The sequence below is a fragment of the Acanthopagrus latus genome, chromosome 9 (assembly GCF_904848185.1).
Source record: "Acanthopagrus latus isolate v.2019 chromosome 9, fAcaLat1.1, whole genome shotgun sequence".
In the NCBI taxonomy this organism is placed as follows: domain Eukaryota; kingdom Metazoa; phylum Chordata; class Actinopteri; order Spariformes; family Sparidae; genus Acanthopagrus; species Acanthopagrus latus.
The window spans coordinates 24,124,682-24,148,255 of NC_051047.1; the positions used below are offsets into that span (position 1 = coordinate 24,124,682).

Here is a 23,574-nt window from a genome sequence, read left to right on the forward strand (position 1 = left end):
CACAAAAAGATTATTCTCTCAGCATTAGCAAACGCTTCTAACCAGACAGGTGAGGCGTGTCAAGGTGCTGATTAGACAGCATCATAACTACACAGGAGCAGATCATTACTGAACAACAGTTCCTGTATTTTTCCAGCAATTTGTGACGGTGGTTGTCAAAAGGGTTAGGGTTATGTATATGTACTGTACTCGTCATGTACTTGCTTGGATTTATTGATAGAAATAGCAGCAAAATGTGTTGATAGATTCCACATGAAGCAACACTTTCCACACGCATTCTTATACAGATGACAGAGGCTGCAGTGCAATGTGCCAACCTGCTGATCAGGAGCAATTTGGGGATCATCTTTCCCAGGGATACTGGATGTGCAGCTGTAATCCGGGGATCAAACCACTGACTTTCCAATTCCTAGACAACTGTACCTCCTGAGCCACAGCTGTTGAGGAAAAAGTGTTTCCAGCTCTATCTACACAACACATTGATAATTAAATACTCAAAGACCTCTGAAAATGTATTGACACCCTTTCTCTGACTGTTGACTTTTGTCCTCTTCCTTCCATCAAAATGGTTAAAGGAGGAAACAAAAGTGAGGGAAACAATCATACATTATGATGTTTATATTAGTTATGCTCATCCTTTGTGACACAAACAGCCAGATTTCCGCTTCCATACTTAAGGAAACCAAAAAGACTCTTTACCTCTTCTTAAGACTCTAAACTTTTGTTAACCGTTCAGCCATATTTTTACAACCTAACCCAGTAATAATACTTCTACAATGATGATCATGAGCAATAAAGCTGGTGTTAGAGCCACTCTTATCTTACTCTTCATTGCTGTTGTGCAGTTAGTTCCACGTCAACAAAAAGGCCACATTTGGCTGCTAAGATGAATAAATGAAATTATTTTATGACTTTACTGTCTCTATCATTTAACTAATTATGCTATGACAATACATTTTATGGTGTTCAAACATGCGCACACGAGAGGGCTGCAGGTATTACTTGACACGTGGGTCCAAAGTCTTCCCGGCCGTATCTCACAGCTGCAATTATATAACTGAAGCTTGCACAGCTGCGACATCGATCTTAATTGTGTAACAATGCATCTGAGGAAATAGAATCGCTTTGAATAGCTTAAAGTCTATCAGTGGATGATATCAGTCTATCCTTTAAACGCCACAATGAAGTATCTACTGTGGGCTGTGTTTCTGTATGGGTTTTGTCTGTATGGTTGCCGGAGCAATGAGGACTTCATGCTTGTTGCAGGCCCTCTGAAAGGTTCGGTGAATGATCCCTTTGACTGCAGTCATCCCATTCCTCCAGGATCATGGCAGTACTTTGAGTACCTCCAGAGCAGAGGGGTGACCCACTTCAAAGTCCCGCTGTCATGGGCTCATCTTCTACCTACAGGCCAGTCCAGTCAGCCCCAGCAGGCTGTGGTCGCCTGTTACCAGACCCTCCTGAAACAGCTGCTGGACGTGGGCCTCCAGCCTCTGGTCGTCCTTCATGGATCCACAGTGCCAGAAGCTCTGAGATCAAAATATGGAGGCTGGGAGAGCCAGGAGCTGAGAGAGATGTTTCAGCAGTATGCTGAGTTTGCCTTCCAGAAGTTTGGAGCGCTGGCACACTCCTGGGTGACACTGAGTGACTTGGACGGTGTTCTGCATGATGGGCAACCTGCAGGTGTTGCCATTCGTCTGAAAAATATCCTTGAACTCAACAAGAAGATTTACCAGCTCTACCATCAACAGTTTACAGACAGAGGTAAGAAATACTGATGGAAAAGAAGATTAAGATGTGATAGACTGACAGGATTGGACACTTGCAACATTTAATGGTTGAATAGAACAAAACATTTCTGTTGCCAGCTTTAATTACGTAAAAATATCATCAATATATTAAGCAATACATTGTCTTTTAGCTGTGTCTTGAGGAATAAATTGTAAAAGTTATTACTTAACAACCAGCTGATAATCTTTTTTGTAACTGAAGCCTCTAACCCTGATTTATGGCACAGATTATGTGTTTATCATCATGCCTTCCTCAAAAATCAACCCCAGAGAAATCAATAAAAAATATCCATGCAAGCATTTCACTGCACAGCTGTAGTTTTGAATTGTTAAAGTAGGAAAAGCAAAGGTCTTATGAATAACATTAAACAAGACTCACAGTCTGCAATCACAGTGTGACACAAGACCTGGATACTGAAGCATCATTCATTTTGTTTACTATACAGGTGCTTTGTCAAATAATCATAAATGAACTGAAAATATTTGCTGAAGTCTGCCAGAAAGTTTGCAACTGGTGGAAATTTAGTGTGTACACAATTGTTCCTTAATGTACGTTGTGTTGAGAGCGCTTTTCTACTCCTGATGTTCACAGGGAGACGTCTGTCAGTCGGGTTGAGAGCGAGGGATGTTGCCATTCTTCCCCAGATCCAAGCTTCAACAACAGTAAGATAAATCTTCTATTCCCTTATATGGATGTAAAACTTACTTATCTTTCTTTATTTGTCAGAGGTCAGGTGCTTTTTCTATTAAGCTTCAAATGTAAACCATTAGACATAAATGGTGGTGCTTTAATTCAGGATGCTTGGAAGTCTATTGTCAGTCTTGTGAAATATTTTAGGCCTCTCCTTATCTGAACTCTTTGATAATAAGTGCTCAAAGATGACATGTCAGCAACTTTGTTGTCCTTGTCTTTCTCTGCCTTCTGACACACAATCCTCCCAAAAACAACACAGAGTTTGGATACAATCAGTAATCTATACACAAAGGTTGTCACGATACCAGAATTTTAAACTTTGACAAAATGCTATTATCAAAAGAAACGTACTTACATCGTTAAACACCGTGACAAAAGGAAATATGTCCCGGTCCCACAAAGTAGGATAATTCTTTTCCTTTTTTGAAATATTACAGTATAGGAAAAGATACTGAGAGGGCACACCACCACCACAAATCATCTTAATATCTCTGCAGCTACATCAGTTTATTGTAGTGGATGTGGAAAACATCCTATAATTTTAATAGCATAAAGTGGATCATAATGTGATTTGGTCCTTTTTTTAAGTGTATGCTTCTCCAGTTTGCAGGGTCTCTTTTTATAATTTAAAGGCAGGAAATTCAGGTTCTTTTAAAACTTTTAGTTACTCATTCTAAGTGCTATAACCATGTTTCCATTGCTCACACATGTGCATGTGTTAGCTCTAGGCTGTCAACCTGTTGAGGGCACTTCCTCGCTCTAACTCAAGCACTTGCTGTCACTTCTTATAACATCCACCTGGGATATTCTCCTGCCAATACAACCACAAATACAAACAAAGCAAAACAAGGATATAGTATCAGAAAAGTGAGGTTTTAACTGTCTGATGTTTATTTCTGTAGAATATGTGGCTATAACTTAGATTTGTATGTTCTGAACAGATGGATTTCTTGTCAGTGCACATTGCTTATAACTGTGACTCTGCAGTCAACTTTGCAGAGCAGCTGAGAAGCCTACAGGTACAGTAGAAGTGTTAATTTTACTTTTTCATACTTTGTATTTTGATTACACTGCAGCCACATGCATGTTATGTAATGTTGCAGATGTCCAGTGGGAATTTGCCTATTGTGATATACAAGATGACTGCTGATGGCTGCTCCCATGATCAGTTCCAGCGCCTTGGCACTTTGATACAAGGTAAATGTCACTACAGCTGACTTAAAGATACAATATGTAGCAATCCTGCATCGAAATGTAAAAAATGTCTTGTTGAGTTGTGTACTTAGATTAACCCAGATCTTTCTAACAAGATTCAAACCTGGAGAAATCCACTAGTTTACTCAAGTGGTCACTTCCGCGAAAGTAAAGTCTGTGAATGAGACGTAACTTAACACAAATAAAACTTTAAAATCATTACCTCAACACTGAACATCTATGCTTGAGTCACATCAGAGATATTCATCAGTGGTGGAGGAAGTTAAGTAAGTAGTTAGAAGCGTAATCAAACAGTTGATGACAGGAACATTTGTGTTTACTTGCGTAACAGATTTACAGCCAGTTCTGTTTGAGCAAGCAGTTGTAAAAATGCAATATTGTAAACTTTTATAGTACAATAATCATGGGAGTGTTATCATATGGCACTGATTAGTTTAAATCAATCTTGCTACAGTTCAGTAAAGTTTAACAAGTAAATTTAGGGAATGTGCTGTAACCATAACACTAGATTTTATAATTATAACTTAATGCATAAAACACAATTTAGTGTGTTTAACAGGCAATACACATTGTTTAATTTAAACGTCAATTTCCACTGGACTGTGGAAAGAACATTTTAAAAGTTTATTGCTAATTTGAACAGTGTAGGCTTTAAAGCAGATGCATACATTGTGTATTTGTTGTTATTTTTGCATGAATATTTACTAAAGCTAGCACAGTACTAGATTTTCCAAAAATAATCCCATATAACAATATTATCAAAATAACTACTGGCACTATGGGTAGAGTGCCTTAGTAGTAACTCACTGTGGTAGAAGCTAGTAAGCTAGTTGTTTTGTTTCCTTGTCCACAAAAAGTAGATTTTTTAGTCTTATTCCCAATGTATCAAATACTGATACTTAAGGACTGTCTGATTTGGTGGCCGCCATCTCAAAGTGTCAGTTTTAGATAAGTTGCAAGAGACTTGGAAAATTAATGTTTCTCCCAAGCAGGACCTTTAAGATGCATTAAACCTACCACATCCAAATATTAACCATATGAAATCTTAGTTTTTTGTAATTATGATAACATTATGGCTCTACGGATGCCAATGATACCATTTGGTTCCAAAATAAAATAACTTGACAACTTTTGTCATATAGATACAAACCTTTTGTTCAAAGATTTATGGTGCCCCAAGGATGTTTCCTACTGATATTGCAGACTGACATTAGGTTTGGTACAGACATTCATGTTCCCCTCAGGATGAATTGTAAAAACTCTGGGCATCATTCAACTTTTCAGCTAGCAGCACCATGAGATCAAAACAGTCATTTTCAGACATTTCACTTAACCACAGTTGTACTTTGTGTGTGGTGCTAAATAGCAACTGTATACTTGCGACTTGTTAAAATAAGATGGTGAACATGGTGATTAGTAGATCTTTCAGCATCAGCATGTTAGAACTATTGTGTGCTCATGTACAGGCTCACAGCGCTGCTAGCATGGCTGTGGACTGTTAGTTTTGTTTTACATTTCAAAAAAGGACGGTATCTCTTTACTTACGCAGGTTTCATTTAATTGATTTTAATGTATGTTTGTCAATAACTTGCATTTATTACAGTCTTGAACAACAATGATGACCTGAATATTATGGGATGGGATGTGGTGAACGTGTTGGGTAAGCTGGACAAGGAGGACATGGAGGACATCTCAACCAGGTAACAGTTTATCTTAGTAAAATTGACGGGTCATATGTTATGACAGATTTTTCATGTATGTTTACATTGTTCAATTTATCTTTTCCAACAGTCAAGATATTTCAGGCTACGATGGAATTTCAGCATTTGGAAACAGTTATCAGAATGTGTGGGATAAGTTTGGGGCCCAGACGACAACAGAACGAGATCTGTTCTTAAATGAATCATTCCCTTCTGGCTTCCAGTGGGCCACCTCCAGTGAGTCCTTCAGGGTTGAAGGAGGCTGGTTGGAAGGTGGGAAGGGAGAGACCATCTGGGACCGTTTTGGCCACAAAAACAAGGTTTTTGACAATCAGACAGCCGATTTAGCTTGTGACAGTTACCACAAGGTGGATTATGATGTCTATCTGCTGCGAGGTCTTCAAGTCAACACCTACCAGTTTTCTATCTCCTGGGCCCGTATTTTCCCATCAGGCTACAGAGACAGCCATTCAGAGAAAGGGGCACTGTACTATGACAAGCTGATCGATGCCCTCATTGAGTCTGGCATACAACCTGTTGTCACTCTCTACCATTGGGACCTGCCCCAGGTACTCCAGAACAAAGGTGGATGGACCAGCGCTTTCATTGTTGAGGCCTTCAAGGACTATGCAGACTTCTGCTTCTCCAGGTTTGGAGACAAGGTCAAGACCTGGAACACATTCAGCAGCCCCTGGGTGGTGAGCCATGCTGGGTATGGCACTGGTGAGCATCCCCCTGAAGTAAAAGACTATGTGGTTGCCTCCTATCAGGTGAGCAAAGTGGTTTTACCATAATGTAGCCATGCACTGCATTATTGTCATTCTGATCTTCTTAACACAACTATTTACTTTGGACTTGCAGGCCACTCACAATATGCTGAAGGCCCATGCTGAGGCCTGGCATGTCTACAATGACAAGTACAGGAAGACACAGGGAGGGGAAGTAGGCATTGCGCTGAACTCAGACTGGGCTGAGCCCAAGGACCCCTCCAGACCTGAAGACATAGCGGCTGCAGATCACTACCTGCAGTTAATGCTGGGCTGGTTTGCACATCCTATATTTGTGGACGGTGATTATCCTGCAACACTCAAGAATCAGATAGAGCAGAAAAAAAACAAGTGCCCCCTCTCTGTGCCCGCAAAACTTCCCGTTTTTACTCCAGAAGAGCGACAGAGGATAAAAGGAACAGCAGACTTTTTTGGATTAAACCACTATACCTCCCGGTTGGTCAAAAGCAGTGATGGTGGCTGCACCCCTGGTCCTCAGGGGGTAGGTGACTTCCAGGCACACGCTGACCCTTCATGGCCCTCGACTGCTTCTGACTGGATCTATTCTGCACCTTGGGGTCTCCGGCGGCTTCTAAACTACATTTCAATAGAATACTTGACTGTTACCAAAGTGCCTATCCATATAACTGGTAATGGTATGCCGACTGAGTACAGTGGGGACACTCTCAATGATACCCAACGAGTAGAGTACCTGAAGGGCTACATCAATGAGGCCCTGAAAGGTTTGTTCCTGTAATTTCTCTAATAGGAAACCATCTTTAATTTGAAACCAATTTCAATATTTGATGTGTTGTTGTGTGTGTCCATTTTGTAGCAATCATTGAAGATGGAGTGCATCTGCAGCAATTCACAGTGCAGTCACTCATGGATGGATTTGAGGGACAACAAGGCTACAGCCAAAGGTTTGGTCTCCACCATGTCAACTTTGAAGATCCAGACAGACCTAGAACCCCCAAGCAATCTGCATATTTCTATGCCCAGGTTATCAAGCAAAATGGATTTGGTTCAAACAAAGTTCCTGTCTTTAGAGGAGAAGAGATGCAACTTACCCGCAGTCTAACTGCTTTATCACCTTCAGAGGTTCCATCTAAATCCAAGGTTGTCTGGGAGAAATTCTCACACCAGTCAAAGTTCCAGAGAAAAATGTTCCACTATGGCACTTTTGAGCAAGGTTTCAGTTGGGGAGTATCGTCTTCTGCTTACCAGATTGAAGGAGCCTGGAACACTGATGGGAAGGGGCCCAGCATCTGGGATACATTCACCCAAAAACCTGGTAGTATTCCTGCTAATGCAAATGGAGATGTGGCCTGTGACAGCTATAACAGACTTGCAGAAGACCTCTACATGCTTCAAGCTCTGAAGGTAAAGTCATACAGATTCTCTTTGTCCTGGCCCAGGATCTTTCCTAATGGTCGGCGTGCCTCCCTTAACCAGAAAGGTGTTGACTACTACAACAGACTCATTGATGGCCTCATGCTGTACAATATCAGTCCCATGGTGACACTCTACCATTGGGACCTCCCTCAAGCTTTGCAAGACCTTGGTGGCTGGGACAATATAGACATGATTAACATTTTTAATGAGTTTTGTGACTTTTGCTTTGCCACCTTTGGAGACCGTGTGAAATTCTGGATGACCTTCAACCAGCCTCAAACAATCGCCTGGTCAGGATATGGACTTGGAAAGATCCCACCAAATGTTAAGAATCCAGGAGTAGCACCGTATAGAGTTGCGCACAATCTCATAAAAGCACACGCCAAGGTTTACCACACATATGATGATAAGTATCGCAAAACCCAAGGAGGTCTAGTATCCATTGCCCTCAATGCTGATTGGGTTGAACCTGAAGATGTTAATGTTCCCCGTGAAGTGGTGGCTGCTGACCGCGCTCTGCAGTTTCAACTGGGTTGGTTTGCACACCCCATTTTCAAGACTGGTGACTATCCTGATGCAATGAAGTGGCAAGTTGGAAACAAAAGTGAACTCCAAGGTCTTCCAGAGACAAGACTCCCCTCCTTTACCGAAGAAGAAAAGAACTTCATCAAGGGAACTGCTGATGTGTTCTGTGTAAATCATTATACTACAAAGATAGTCGGCCATATTACAGATAGGCTTAGCCCTCAATCTTATGATTCTGACCAGGACGTGACAAAAACAGAAGAAACAGATTCACCTACTACTGCCATCAGTAATCAGAGAGCTGTAGCATGGGGTTTGAGAAGACTCCTCAACTGGATCAAAGAAGAATATGGAGATCCAGAGATTTACATTACGGAGAACGGAGTAGCTACAGAAGTTAAGACAACTTGGGATGACACTGCCAGAGTATTTTATTACAAGACCTATATTGATGAGGCTTTAAAAGGTACACTGACAAAAAAAAAAAAAAAAACATTTCCCAAACGGATATGAATTGTTTCCATGATTGTTAAGATTTGTTTCCTTGATGATTTATTTGTGTTTGTATGTTTTAATAACAGCTCATGACCTTGACACTGTGAGGGTGAAAGGATACATAGCAGCGTCTCTTATGGATTCTTTTGAATGGCTCGAGGGGTACACGGTTGGATTTGGGTTGCACCATGTGGATTTCACCAACCCTAACAGGCCAAGGACACCAAAATATTCAGCTCATTACTACTACCAAGTCATGAAAGACAATGGTTTCCCTACACCAGATGATGAGAAGCCTCTTTATGGACGTTTCCGCGAAGATTTCATTTGGAGTACTGCAACAGCATCATACCAGGTAACTGCTTTGATTAAACCAGTTTATTGTATTATGCCTGGATCAAGGAATACATATTTTACACACTTTGTCTATGTCAATCTCTCTTTCACATTTACTGTCTCCAGATTGAAGGTGGATGGAGAGCAGATGGAAAAGGTCTCAGCATCTGGGACAAGTTTGCTCACACTCCTCTCCGAGTGTTCAATGATGATAATGGGGACATAGCCTGCGACAGTTACCACAAAGTTGACGAGGATGTTGCTATATTGAAGCAACTTAAGGTGACCCATTATCGTTTCTCCATATCCTGGCCGAGGGTGCTTCCTAAAGGCACCACCGAGTACATTAATGAGGCTGGACTCAACTACTACAATAGACTGGTGGATGCACTGCTTGCTGCAAACATCCAACCTCATGTATGTTTTAATTTATGTCATAATCTCAAATAAATCGCAATGGAAACTAATGGAATTTATTCACTAAATGTCTCTCTGATTTTTCTATGCTATCAGATCACTCTCTATCACTGGGACCTTCCACAAGCTCTGCAGGATATTGGAGGCTGGGAGAATGACACTATCATTTTCAAATTCAGGGATTATGCTGACCTAATTTTTAGCAGTCTTGGTGACAGAGTGAAATTTTGGATCACCATCAATGAGCCTTACAATATAGCCAATGTAGGCCATGGGTATGGCGCTGCTGCCCCAGGTATGCTTTCACATTACAATCTACCTCACACATCATGTCTGCTGCTTGTTTGTTATGAATTATATTAAAACAAATATTGCTCTGCCATTTATCATGTGGTTCTATAAATCCCACTAAGGTATAAAATAAACTCAAGTTGTTTTCCAGGTAAAGATTATAATATGTTAACCAATCCTGAATCTTAGCAAACGTGTCTCTTTTGTGTCCAGGGATCAGTTTCCGACCCGGTACTCTTCCCTATATTGTGGGTCACAACTTGCTTAAAGCTCATGCAGAGGCCTGGCATCTCTACAATGAAAAGTACCGTCCCACACAGAAGGGAATTATCTCCATCACCATCAACTCTGACTGGTCAGAGCCCAGAAACCCCTATAAGCAAGAGGACATCGATGCTGCCAGACGTGTGGTGCAGGTACTAAAAAACTGTTTGTAGATTCTTCTTTTGTCTGCACATTCCTTTAAAGGTCCCATACTGAAGAAAGTGAGATCTCATTTCCTTTCTTTTCTGATTATTAATGAGTATTAGGTGTTATGTAAATAGTGCATCACTATCAAAAAAGCTCAGTCCACCAAGAAATTCACACCACCCATACTCTGAAGCTGTCACTTTAAACAAGCTGTCAGGACCTCCATTAAGTTGTGATGTCACAACTATACAGTCACAACCCTCAGTCAGTCTTTGCAAGCATGCAGTAGGACCTGTACTCCTCCTGTCATTTTTTAAGTGGCCAAACTTGCCCATTTGCTGTTGGCATTGCTGTTTTCCAGAGGAAACGCACTAGATTGGAAATTGGGGATACCGACTCGGAAATATCAATTTCCAACTCGCAATAGGATGGAGTGTTAAACACCGGCAGAGCAGAGGGTGGTGCCTACTCAGGCCTGTGAGAGCTGACCAATCAGAGCAGACTAGGCTTTTCTGGACAGAGGACTTAAAGTGACAGGCATTAAAACAGGTGGCGTCAATGGACAGTGTGACAAAAATGTAGGTTTTATTTACATTTAAGCATATGAACAAAAAGCAGGAATCTGAAAATGAGCATAATATGGGACCTTTAACATTTCACAATAGACACTTGGGTCATTTAAAAATAAGGTCTTAAATGTTGTTGTGTGTCTTTTTGTGCAGTTCTACATTGGCTGGTTCGCCCATCCTGTATTTAATGGAGACTACAGTGACATGATGAAGACAATCATTCGAGAGCGAAGCTTGGCTGCTGGCCTGGCTAAATCACGGTATTAAAAAAACTGACATTAAAGGTCCTTTTTGTAAGAAAGTTGATTTTTGTGTCTCATTCCCAATGCAACAAATACTGCCGCTGTGGGATTGTAGGCTGAAACATCAATATTTGATGAGTTATTAAAATTATACTCAGAAATACATTTTATTACAAAGTGGACCTTTTGAGTCTGAAAGATAAAAATAAATTAAAAAATAATGAAGATTCACATTCAAAGGGTAAATTCAATTATTTCAATATAATCTCTCCAGGCTTCCAGAGTTCAGTCCTGAAGAGATTAAAAGGATTAAGGGAACCTATGATTATTTTGGGTTCAACCATTACACCACTGTACTGGCATTCCCTGTGGACTATGGAAATCTTCAGCACTATGATGCTGACAGGTACCAGTTCTCCCATAACCAAGTAACATCAACTGAGAAAAAATTCAATTTTGTACTTAATTAACTGCTTTATATGAACCTTTTTTTCAAAATTTGATTTTCTCAGGAGTGCAGGAACAATTGCTGATCGTACCTGGCTGGATTCAGGTTCATCCTGGCTGAAGGTCTCACCGTTTGGATTCCGGAGGATATTAAATTTTATTAAGAACGAATATGGAAATCCACCGATTATCATCACAGAAAATGGCATTTCAGAGCGGGGGTCTATTGACCTGAATGACTACCATAGGAGCTACTACTATGAACAATACCTCAACCAGGTGCTGAAAGGTATCAAACCACAACTTTTATTCTCTATACGATACACTATTTATTATTTAGTCATCCCACAGTGTTTCACAGAATAAAACTAATGTTCAAACAGCGATAAAGAAACTTCTGATGTGTTCATTTTCTCCTCCCAGCTTACTTGCTAGATGATGTAGATATCCGTGGCTACACAGCTTGGTCACTCATGGACAATCTCGAGTGGGCCACAGGCTTTTCAGAGAGATTCGGCCTCTTCTACGTCAATCACTCTGACCCTAACCTGTCTCGGGTGGCCAAGGCTTCTGTTGGCACCTACTCCACCATCATCAAGTGTAACGGCTTCCCCGACCCTGCCTTGGGACCAGATGACTGCACCGAGCCTGAAGGTAAATTGATGCAAACTCACTCCTGCTATGACTGGTCTAGCACAGCACTTATATTGGACTCATTATGGACAGCAGAACCAAAGATATCACTTTATCCATTCCATCCAGTCTTCTTCCTTTTCAAAATCTGCTGCCTACATAACCCTTACTGCATCTTAGCTGCTGAGTGTCACCACTGGAGGCAATTTATCAGATTACATGCAGCTTTCTCTGGATGTGTAAAATTGGAGTTACCCTCTAAGACATTAAAAGATGTACAGTTACTGTCAATATGATGACCTCTGTGTTTTGTCTACAGCAACAAAGGTACCTCCTGTGAGCACCGACACTGTGAGCTTCCTGGGTTTGAGGCTAACTATCAGTGATGCTGAGACAGGACTCAACACCACATTTGCTCTCCTGGTCATTGCCGTGTTTGCAGTCATGTGTATATCACTTTGCTTCTGTAAGGCAAGGAAATCTAAAAAACAGAATGATTTTGATTAATGTATAAACACAAAGGATTTTTTTTTTCATCGTAAATGATGAGTTTTACTGAGAGTCCACATATACACTGACCTGAGCTGCATATTTATATAAATTGATAAACTTCCTCTATGTCAATGAAGTTGGAGGTAAATGTATTCAAGACATGCATTGCTGACTGTAAAAATCACATTTCTTCAAAAATGTGTTTTTTTTAAATTTACCCAACAATGTGTGAAGTATTTTTTTCTCATGTCTATGATTAAACAACCTACAACATCCGCATGATGTGTGATTTGCTGTTAAAATGGATCCCCTGCAACCACTGAATAAGACCTAGTCATTTGTTTGTGGTTGCACTCAAAATGTAGAAAACGTTCATAGAATTGTCAATGGTCGGAGCTGCAAGTCCAAACTTAAAGAAACCTTCTGCAAACATGTTTATCCAGCTTCACATGAAGCATTACCACGTCTAACAACTAGAACAAGAGCAGTATTTCATAATTTGCTCTTTGATACTTTTCCTGACAGGCATCATCTGCACTTGCATTGTGAAACGAAAGACGTTGCAACATGCATGAAGTTCTGACTTGCAGAATCAGACGACATCTGTTCTTACTCAACAATGCCTCGTGCAGTGTGAACTGCTTCTTCTCATCAGTGGTGAATTTCTTCATGTTAATAAAGTTGACTTTCACTTACACATTTTGGGGCTGCAAGTGCTGTAATTTAGCCATGGGTTAAAGATGTGATGCCTGGAACAAATCCAATGGTCTCATTTAAATTAAAACTCTACCTGTGGTTTAGTATTAACACTGTAGGAACCTCTTACAACCACTAGAGGTCAATGCAGGTTTATGCTGATCCTGCTGCTCACCTGGTTTGAGAGGACATTCAGACAAAGTGTGTAAACACTGACAAATCATATGAACACAACAATATTCTATTTCCTGATGTATCTAATGTAATATCTCCTAAATGCATTTTTAAGATTTGACATGTGCTTAAATTAGTATTAAATGCTACGTTTGGATCCAATTGTGAAGTTTCAACCAATTTTATTGGCTCAATGTAACATAGTGATGTATAAAGTGTTATATTGCGGAGTTTAACATGATGTGCATGTATAAATTGATACATGTTTTTGTTTGTGGTCATCATCGTGCACCAAGTCTGATTTGCTGTATTTCTGAATATTTCAATGACAGTCGAATGGTGGCTGAACTGCAAAGAGTAACATTTGAAAGACTGATTGCAGATTTACTTCAGGTTGTGGGTACTCTATACAACACTGTCTCTCTTACAGTCACATGTGTTAGATGTGATCAATGCAAAATTGTGTGTATATTGGCATGTTCCATATCAGAATCGTTTGTACTTGTAATAAACATGTCATTATGCCATATTTTCTGAACAGATCATTTGTTGAACTTAGTATGCAACCAACTTTGAACCCTTGTTCTACCAGTTTAGCCAAACCAGAATAAATCAGTCGAAGTGAGACAGCAACATAATAAAATACCATCTAGTGAAGTAAAAAGATAAAGGATTCCCTTTTCAATTTCGGAATAAATCCAGATAGAAACAGCTTCAAAAACCAGGTCTTTGTTCAAAAAATTTATTTTAAAAACTAACCACAAAGTACTATCAATACAAAAAGTATAAAAAGTACAAAAAGCATTGCTCAAAAATAACTTGAGATGACAATATCCGAGCTGGCACTAATGGCACTGTGGGTATGATTCAGAATACAAAAAGATGGCATCTTGGTAGAGCGCATTCAAGGCATTGAATTCACATTGAAATGATCTGCATGAGTTTACAACCCTCATTAAGACTCTGGAGCAGTGACGACACTGACCCAGACATCAGCACTTTCAGAAATGGAACAATGACAGACGGCTTTATCCCTCATTTAACCAACAGATGAAATTACATTTGGGGAACATTTGCTGGTCAGAAACAACGTGTAAATAATAAATCCAAGCTGCAGGTTTTTGAGTATTTCAAAATAAAAAGTTATTATTAAACTCAAATTGTACCAAAGCATCTTCGGAATGCGACATGGATTGAATGGGGCTTCAGGGAGCTAAGACAGCAGTGAATGTCATTCTTTTAAAAGTAAGCCACAGTGACAGAGCCTCTTTTCAAAATACCACAATACTCAAAAACTAATATAAAAATAAAGAACAGTATCAAATACACGTTTAGACATAACACAAGACAATATCAAGAGTTACACTTTTTTTTTGTTCAAGCATTACCCAGGTTTGTTTATTCCTTTGGACAAAGGCACCCCAAGTGTGTTCCAGTTCCCGTCGAGGCACCAGGCTTGGGAATGTTGACTGGTGCGGTGCCAACAACTGAAAGCAACCTTTGTATGAAAATTAACACCAAAAAAAAAATAAAAAATCTTCATCAGCATGACAGTAACTCCAGTACCTTTCCGTTATGAGTGGTGCCTTGTCCGTTTACCTTTTTGCTCTTTGCATCCACAAGCACTCGCTCACTGATTCGCTTCCTCACAAAGTACAAACTTTTACACTTAAAAACACGTTTTGTTCTCGCACTACGACTGGCTTGGCCTTACTTTTAACAAAATGCCATATAAAAAAATAAAAATAAAAAAAAAACAACCAACCAACAACAGAGTTCCAGTTTAGGTCTAAGGCAATCTTGAGATGCACTCACTGTCAGCTTCCACCAGAGGACAAACTTTTAAAAATGACTAATAGATCTAGAAAGTCTCATAATAAAAATATTAAAACATAAAAGAATAGCTGCCCTGAGGGAGAAGTACATGTTAACCGTTCGGTAGTTTGTAAGCACTTTGGATCTTCAGACAGGCTGGTGTCTCAAGTATTGCTGGGTTGAGACGACCACTCTCCTCCTCCTCCTCTTCCTCGGCTTGATGCTCGACCGCCACTGGCCGTAACACTGGAAGGCTTGGGCTGACTTCATCCACCTCAAGCAAATTAATGTCACACCGTCTCACACACATTCACACTTTGATTCCCTTATGTCCGCTCACTGATCCTGATGTGAATTTAATCCTATAGTGTCAGCTGTGCTGTTGAGAACCTATGCACGGAGACCTGTGAAGAGAGAGATGTCGACGTCAGTAAAGCTCTTTAATTTGTTTGATCACTTAAAAAAAAAAAAAGAAATAAAAAACATAAAAATGGTCTGAAGCCTCACCTTTCTCACACGTACTGCTCTGCTTCTCCTGGGCAAAGTTCAGTCTGTTCTGCTCAACTGCGGTGCCGTTGGATTCTGGGCTGCTGCTGCGCGACGGGCTGCTCTCCTCATTCTGGTAAGCCAGATCCAGATGCTGCTGGGCCAGTTTTAGGTGTCTCCGCAGCCTCTCAAGCTCCCGTGATGAAGCCTCGTCCCCGAAGGACTCGCGACCCGAGTCTCCGAGGTTGTCCCTGAAACCCATTTTCCCTGATGGGTCCTTCTTCAGGGCTGTGTGGTAGCCTGGAGGTGCAGAGGGCTGGCGGCAGATGGAGGACCTCTGGCTGGCTAGAGCCGGGTGACGGGGTGTTGGAGGCCGAGGCCGTGGTGCGCAAAAGCAGTCCCGAATGCCGCTGATACCCAGGTGAAGGATCTCCAGCACAGTGAAGAGCAGACACAAGGCGCTCACAGCGTACATGATGAGCAGGAAGATGGTTTTCTCCGTAGGACGTGAGACAAAGCAGTCCACTGTGTGCGGGCAAGGAGAGCGCGTGCATACATACGATGGAACAACTTCCAGCCCGTAGAGGATGTACTGTCCGAACAGGAACGAGGCCTCAAAGACGGCACGGGACAGCAGCGAAAACACGTAGACTTTCATCAGGCCATCCCGCTTGATGCGACGGCGTCCATCGTGCTTTTTGCTTGGCTTCTCCACAGCTTCCTTTTCCTTCTCTGGCTCAATCTCCTCCAGGATCATTGGGTCCTCCTCTCCGTTATCCTCCGCCTCCTCGTAGTCCCGGTTGGCCCCCCGGCTCACTATCGGCATCCTCTTCCTGGCCTTTGGACGGTAGTCATCGTCCTCCATGCGGGCGATCTTGTGCATAGCAAAGCCAAGATACATGACCGTGGGGGTGGTGATCATAATCACCTGAAACACCCAAAAGCGAATGTGCGACAGCGGCGCAAACGCATCGTAGCACACATTCTCGCATCCAGGTTGCTGTGTGTTACACACAAATTTACTCTGTTCATCATAGTAGATTGACTCGCCTCCTACAGCCGTCAGCACAATGCGGAAGACAATGAGGAGCGTGAGCCAGATTTTGCCCACGAAGGTGGAGTGGTTGGAAATCTCGTCCAACAGACGAGTGAGGAAGCTCCAGCTCATCTTGTATCTGGAAAAGAAAAAAAAGGCAGACAAATGTGTTATAAAGGAATTAAATCACTAAATATAAAAGAACATGGAGTTTCATTTAGTCTCAATTAGAAAGCACAGACAATAACAAAACTTCAGAACTGTCATGGTGGCAGCTTCGACCAAGTACATTAGACTTCAGATTGAAATAGAAACTCATATTTCACAAAGATCTTAAATAAATCACTTAAGTTTTATCATTAAATTTGATTTATCCCATTTTATTTGGGATTCATTTGTTTGCCTTGACTGCCTGTAATATTGCCAATGATAGCCACAAGGTGGTGCTGTTGTGTAACTACTGCAATGCCAAGACATCCAAAAGTCAAGAGCTCTGACAACAGGCGCGCTCAGGCCGAGATCCTCGAGACCGTCTTAGTACATGCCTTCACCAAATCATGCAACATCATCCACCACAAGTCATGAGCTCTGTTTCAGAGACAGCATTCATGTAGATATTCTGCCTCAATGTCTTAAATCACCAGTAAACATATACGCTTGTTCAGGGCTCAGAGACCCTTGAAAGAAGCAGTTGTCAGGGTTAAATTTTCAGTTGCAGACACTGAACATCCCATTACCGTTTCTTAGTCATCTTACATTTTGAACAATCAAGAGATCATGCAGCTACATGTCCGCGTCAAAATGTGATTAGAAACTTTACAGATGTGAATCATCTTTGGAGCCTCCACCTAATATTGTGTCGCGTAGTGTAATTTTCCATCCAGCTCAACGACGCAGCAACATTTGCTTCCCCTCGGTCTATGCAGCCTGTTATCCATCAGCATCAAGTGCTGGTATTCTATAATCCAGTAACTGATGACTTGCACTGGGATTACCACAATTTTAATATTTCCTTTCCTGTGTTTCCTGTTTGATGCAAGACCAGATCTCTTTATATGAAACGTAGACGTGCCCAGCACAGCGCCCAGCGGTACAGTCGACAACTCTACGCTCACTTCAACATTTTCAATAATCTGGAAACCTTGGTCACATTATCGCTGACGGTTACGGTTGACTAAATGGTTATGGTTAACTAAAAGAGCTGATGGTGGAAACCCTAAAGAGGTACTGAAGAGCTGCTGCGGTTTCACACCATCTGTGACCGACCTCATAACCAACTTCTGCTGGGTAATTATCTGCTTCTATAAACCACCAGGCCTGCCGTAAGAAGGTTAGCTTCAAACAAGTGTTTATTGTGACTTGGAAAAGTTTATACCATTCCCACTCCCGACTTCAGACCCATTTCATTACTTTCATTCGGTCTTTACTCATGAAGGGCCAGTAGAAGCAAAGAGTGGAGTCACTGTGTGGAGTCTTAGAATCTGCAGATTCCTTCTAGTAGCAGCTGCTGAAAGAATTACATCAGATTAAGGAGAGTATCAAGGAGGCAATCGTTAATTCTGGGATTTCTTGTTCCTCCGTTGCACAAGACCGGACAAGAATTCCTAACAATACATTTTTACCGGTAGTCTGGTTCAGTCTTCTAATCTCTTAATCTTCTTGCCTGGCCAGTCAAACTGGTAGATGTCAAAAACCAAAACCAACTATGCTTCATACAAAAAAATGGACTCTACAAAGAATACAGGTGATGCAATTCTATATGCAATAAAGACACAAATTAACCAAGCTGAAAAGCATGCTTAAAACCAAAATTATGAGCCACACTGTCAAACCAAAAATGACTTATTTTGAAGGTCAGTAAATTCAAGAATTGAGAAAGATTAGGGGCGATTCTTGTCTTTTCCCTGTTTCAACGACAGTTACTTTAAAAAGTTTGCTTTATGCAACTCTAACTATTAAATCCAGATGAAATCCAATGCATTTAGTCAATATGACAAAGTACAGAACCAAAAACTTCAACCCACCAACTGCACTATCAATGTTAATATGAAAAGCAGCTTTCACAACATTTTGGACCGATGAATGTGTACAAAAACTTGGAGAAGTTTGAGCGTATATTAAACAAATGCACAAAAAGCTTCATGATAAAGACTTGAGATGCAGCTTTACACCAGCACTATGAGATCCTGGCACAACAAGCATACGGCATGCTTACTGGCTCCCTGACGGCGAAGAGATTAACTCCCGAGAGACTGAAACATGTAAATCAAATGAAAGACTTTGTTCTATACGCAGGAGTACTGAGGAAATTCTGTCAGTGCCACAAATGTTGAATAACCAGGCCATGAGTGGTGTCCAAACTGGCTTGGATGACTCATCTAACCTTTATAATAGTAGGAAAAATCCTGCAAGAAAAAGGACAGTGTTCAACTCTGTAATGCAAAAGGAAGTACACAGTGCAGAGAGGCTCTGGACATGAAGACGCCTTCTTCTGTCAGTCCCAGGACTTGGACGAAAGTCTTGAAAAGTGATCATATTCAGACCACAAAATAGGGTCGTCTTATTTTATGAAAAGATCTGCGAGGGTTCTCCGATCCCAAATGTATTAATGTGGTCCACCAACAACAATGAACTTAAAAATGAGTGTATGATGGACACTGTGGATATGAATGCCCCAACTGTGGTCCAATTGTGAGATCTTTGGTTTGTCAGTGCGGGGTTTTTTTTGGTTAATGTCTGGAGAAAAATCCTTCAGCTGGACAATTAAGTTGTTCTATTCAATCCCATAAAGACCTACACATCCACCAACTGTACACTAATCCAGGGGTGGCAGACTAGTTACATTCTTCCAGATGTGGTAGATAACCCAAAGTTAAAATCGAATGTTTCAACTGACAAATCATATGAACAGTCGCTCTAACTGAAAAATTTGCAATTTTTATAAAAAGGAATGTACCACCTAAAAATGTTTTATTATAGTATAGAGAAAAGGTGACCAACATACTGTCAGACAATCCCGTAACAGACTAGTATCATTACAGATGACACATCACTTCCAACACACTCCAGTCGCGATACCTAGTAAGACCAGTTTCTACTGGGCGACTCCCTGGGCGTGAACAGGGGCACTGTATGGATGTGACATCCTTAGATAAATAAGAGTTGGAGTAAAATGCAAATGTTTCCATTGTGCAGAAGCAGCTCCGACAACAATCTGGAGAACGTAAGCTGTAATAGAGATCTCACTCTCATGATTGATCCTGTATCTGCTCTATCAGACTCTTTGAGGAGATCATTGATTTAATGGTCTGCGGTGAATAAGAGTTCACATTCTGCTTGTAATCTGTGTGTTTACATGCAGAAACAGAGAGGGAGAGGAGGGCAAGAGATAGCATGAGAATATCTACTAGTCTAATGAATTGATTGAACACACCGTCTCCACCAGGAATGTAGATATGAAGCGAAATAGATCTCCGATTCTCCCCTTCTTAGTTCTCTGTTGAGTCACTGCTTTTATGATGTGGGCTTATTCACTCCTCACAGTGACTGCAGTCAGTAACCTTCATCTGTGGCTTTCTGCAGTGCTGCGTGTCTGCTCCTGCATCCAGCGCCTACACCTGAACAACAGCATGACGGCTCTAGATAACCGACATGCCTCTACTCAGCGGAGGCATGTGGTTTCCAACGAAGGACTATTAGGCACCAGCTCAAAGGCTATACATGGGAAATCAAAGGTCGTGAGCTGCCTATCAGTTCCCCTAAATCAAGTCGACACTGCTCTTCTGTCAGGCTGCAAGAGGCGCGTAAATAATAGAAGTCAACGGCACACACCGCCGCTCGTAATCTAGGTTAACTGTTTGCCCCCCAGTTACTGTCATGGCCGACATCCATGTCGAAGGAAAAACCACTGCTGGACATGCAGGCGTCTGCAAGTGAGAGAGAGTGTGTCAATCCCCTGCAGAGAGGCAGCTAATCAGACACCTTTCCTTCAGTCAAACACAAGGAGACACAATTTCGAGGACTTTTCCAGGCACCACAATGTGCGGACAGCATGAAAATACACAGAACTGGATACAACAGCAGAAGTGGAGCCCTGTTCATTCCTATTAAAGCTGCTCTGTGGAGCATGAAGCCAAAAAGAGAAGTTCGAATTACCCAGATCTTCTACTAGAGCGCTTTGCCAGCTAAATTCCGGTTTAGCCGCCGGCTTAACTTGAGTAGAAATAATATTATTCGATCTTGCAGCTCTTCTAGATTTTTCCAAATGTTATCTGACCAAAAACAAGACACTTTATGAGGGTTGTGCCGCTAAAACCACAGAACAAAGAAAAAGGGCTTGGTGGAAAGTTACAGGTTTCAGCCTTAAACTTGCAGTGTGGAACTTCTGTCGCCCCCTTCAGGCATCGAGTTAAACTACACTAACACTGCAAATGTGTTTGGAATGCAAAGAGTTTTGTTTCATTGTGGAGCATCAGAAAGTTTTCATGAATGCTTATTTGTTTTTCCTGCCATAGATATAGATGCTACACCCCTCAGTCATCGCCCGTAAAAGTGACTTTTAGCCACTTGTTAGCAACCCTCTGTTACGTCAACGCGCTATACGTGGGGCGTCTCATGTCGTAGAGCAAAACCTGAAACTCTCAACACTTTGCATTGACGACGCACCTTATTTTTGGACATTTAAATGAAAAACCTGTTCAAAAGAAACTTACTTTGAAAAGATCAGGAGACTAGAGGTTTTAGAAATGCTAACTTTTCTTTGGCTAAATTTTAGCGGCGTTTCATCCACAGAATATCTTGGATTTGTTAGTCTTCGGTTGTGACAAACCAATTGTCGGCATTTATTCTTTTAAAATGGTGACATCTTCCCAGGTAAGTTGCTGGTCTGTGGTCAGAAAATCTAACTTTTTACACTATACATATTCACCACAGGTCATTTTCATGCTGTATCTCTTGAGGCGGCCTAGTTCAATATGCAACACTCAGAATCAGTTGGAGATAATTTCACCTGTTTATTCTGACATCTGAATTGTCATGTTGAGACACATTTCACTTCACTCTTATTGCACATATACACCCATATCCCTGGCTTTTTTTTTTTTTGGTAATGCATCTGTGGCACTTCAGGGAGGGGAAAAAAAAAAGGACACAGCCTGCTTCCAAGTCTGAAGGAAAGTCAAGCAGCAGAGACTCAGCGGTGACTGGAGCCCTGCAGAACAGAGGGGCTTTTGTGGCCCTCACATCTGGGAGACTAGTTACGGTTCTCCCTCCTCCTCTAACCCCAAAGCCCTGGCGCTGCTAGAGGCCCTGAGCCTGGGGAGGAAAGGGGGAAAAAAAAGACTAGAATAACCGGCTTGTGAGTCAAAATGAGGAGCGTCGAAACTCATTTTTCATCTTCCCTCCCGATGACTAAGCTGGACACACACACGTTGTTGTGTCTGGTGCTGGGAATAAATCAGAACGTGTGAATTTAAAGACCTGAGAGAAGACGCGTGGTGCGGCTCCGTCAGAGTCCGCTAATTGTTGGAGGACTACAATGTGAAATAGAAAACTAATCCACTTAGCACGAGGAGCACGAGAGGGAAGAGGAGAAGAAGAAGAAGGAGGAGGGAAAAAAAAAATCCTCCTCGTGCCAAGCGGGACAGCGTCACCGCGCTGGCGCTGCGCATGCTCCCCAAACCACAAACTGACGGTTTCTTAAGATAACGGAGGACACGTTTACGCCACATATTTAATTGAAAAAAAAAAACAAATTATCTTTTGGTTAAGCTCATAAACTCATCGATGCAGCCGAGCTTCGCCTCTGAATGTGTGGTTTTATTTGGGGGAGCAGCTGAGAGGGGAGAGAGAAAAAAACCATCCGTGCGCGCTCCTCCATCACCAAATCCTGTCCGACACCGCCAAGACGACCCACAGAAAAACAGCCCAAATACTCCGCACACCGGCCGCGTTAACACGGGAAACGGTGGCGCAAAAACGTGCCTCAGATTAACGCGAATCACAATCAGCTCCGCACAATGCGCCTAATCTGACCCGGGCTGCGTTAATTAGCGCCAGCCTGTGCGCGTAAACTTCCAAGTTAGCCTCCAAACAATACATGCAGGCAGCCCTGCCTCCGTGAACACACGTTATAAGAAGCGTTTTAATTCAATCACACGCTTTTTAAACAAAAAAGAAAAACATCTCACCCTCCCTTCAAGTTGAAGCTCGAACTTCAGCCGAGGGAAGAAGAAGAAGAAGAAGAAGAAAAACAAGCTGCGTGATGCTGCGTTACCACGATCTGTCTGTGCGGTTCATTTACCTTCAGTCGTGATTTTTTGTTTTGTTTTGTTTAAAGGGTCCTCTGCTCGCTTTGTCCCCCGGACGTCTCCCGCAAAGTTGTCGCCTCGTCCTTCGTTTTTCTCTTGGTTTAAAAAAAACAAAAGCCCTCCCGCCTCATCTAATATCAACCCATCCAGTTTTCCTTCCCTTTCGCGAGGAGCCTCGTCTCCGGCCGTGTGTTGTGCTGCGGGGCGAGGACAAAGAATGATATTCCCAAATCCCCCCCTCTTTTCTCCTCCCAGTTTCAGCCGGGCACCCCACCCCCTGTCTGCGCAGAGTGCTGGAAAACGATCAACTGCCAGCATTCCTGATGCAATCCTGCTCCGGCTTTAACTTTACCCTGCACTCAACAGGGAGAATAAACTCCGGAGTCCAGAAAGTACAGCTGAAGAATCATAGATCCATGTCTATACATCTATATCTATAGATATATCTATCTATATAAGCATATATATAGATAGATATATCTCTATGTATCAATATATGAAGATGAGATGCTGGGGACAAAAAAAAAAAAAAAATGAAACAAACATGCGTCTGAAATTAACTTTGCAACAATGTGAAGTTTTGATTTGTGCCAGCAGAACACAGAACACCTCTGGCGGTGCTTCATGTCACAACCTGCAG

General features: G+C 41.7%; 2 protein-coding genes across 3 annotated transcripts; one reads left to right on the forward strand and one right to left on the reverse strand.

Annotated features, from left to right (window-relative positions):
- Positions 1 to 1,060: 1,060 nt before the first annotated feature.
- Positions 1,061 to 15,029, forward strand: LOC119025751 (lactase-phlorizin hydrolase). Of its 2 annotated transcripts, none has more exons than XM_037109668.1 (17): positions 1,061 to 1,764; positions 2,383 to 2,453; positions 3,426 to 3,503; positions 3,588 to 3,681; positions 5,303 to 5,399; positions 5,488 to 6,169; positions 6,261 to 6,909; positions 7,002 to 8,552; positions 8,668 to 8,936; positions 9,044 to 9,334; positions 9,431 to 9,629; positions 9,839 to 10,041; positions 10,759 to 10,865; positions 11,122 to 11,253; positions 11,360 to 11,583; positions 11,718 to 11,948; positions 12,247 to 15,029. In XM_037109668.1, exons 1-17 carry the CDS (start codon positions 1,152 to 1,154, stop codon positions 12,432 to 12,434), a joined length of 5,679 nt encoding a protein of 1,892 aa, XP_036965563.1. In that variant the 5' UTR covers positions 1,061 to 1,151; the 3' UTR covers positions 12,435 to 15,029. The 2 variants fall into 2 exon arrangements, with proteins under 2 accessions (XP_036965563.1, XP_036965564.1); XM_037109669.1 differs by having other exon boundaries at positions 5,491 to 6,169.
- On the reverse strand, positions 14,016 to 23,158 carry gjc4b (gap junction protein gamma 4b). The gene is made up of 3 exons (XM_037109670.1): positions 22,928 to 23,158; positions 15,612 to 16,765; positions 14,016 to 15,508 (listed from the first exon to the last, which is right to left on the reverse strand). Exons 2-3 carry the CDS (start codon positions 16,756 to 16,758, stop codon positions 15,495 to 15,497), a joined length of 1,161 nt encoding a protein of 386 aa, XP_036965565.1. The 5' UTR covers positions 16,759 to 16,765; positions 22,928 to 23,158; the 3' UTR covers positions 14,016 to 15,494.
- Between the last annotated feature and the right edge of the window lie 416 nt (positions 23,159 to 23,574).

Coding starts and splice junctions, on each gene's coding strand:
- LOC119025751 (XM_037109668.1), top strand. CDS start 1,152: ATGATATCAGTCTATCCTTTAAACGCCACAATGAAGTATCTACTGTGG. Junction 5,400..5,487: donor ATGGAGGACATCTCAACCAG/GTAACAGTTTAT, acceptor TATCTTTTCCAA/CAGTCAAGATATTTCAGGCT. Junction 10,866..11,121: donor GCTGGCCTGGCTAAATCACG/GTATTAAAAAAA, acceptor TAATCTCTCCAG/GCTTCCAGAGTTCAGTCCTG.
- gjc4b (XM_037109670.1), bottom strand. CDS start 16,758: ATGAGCTGGAGCTTCCTCACTCGTCTGTTGGACGAGATTTCCAACCAC.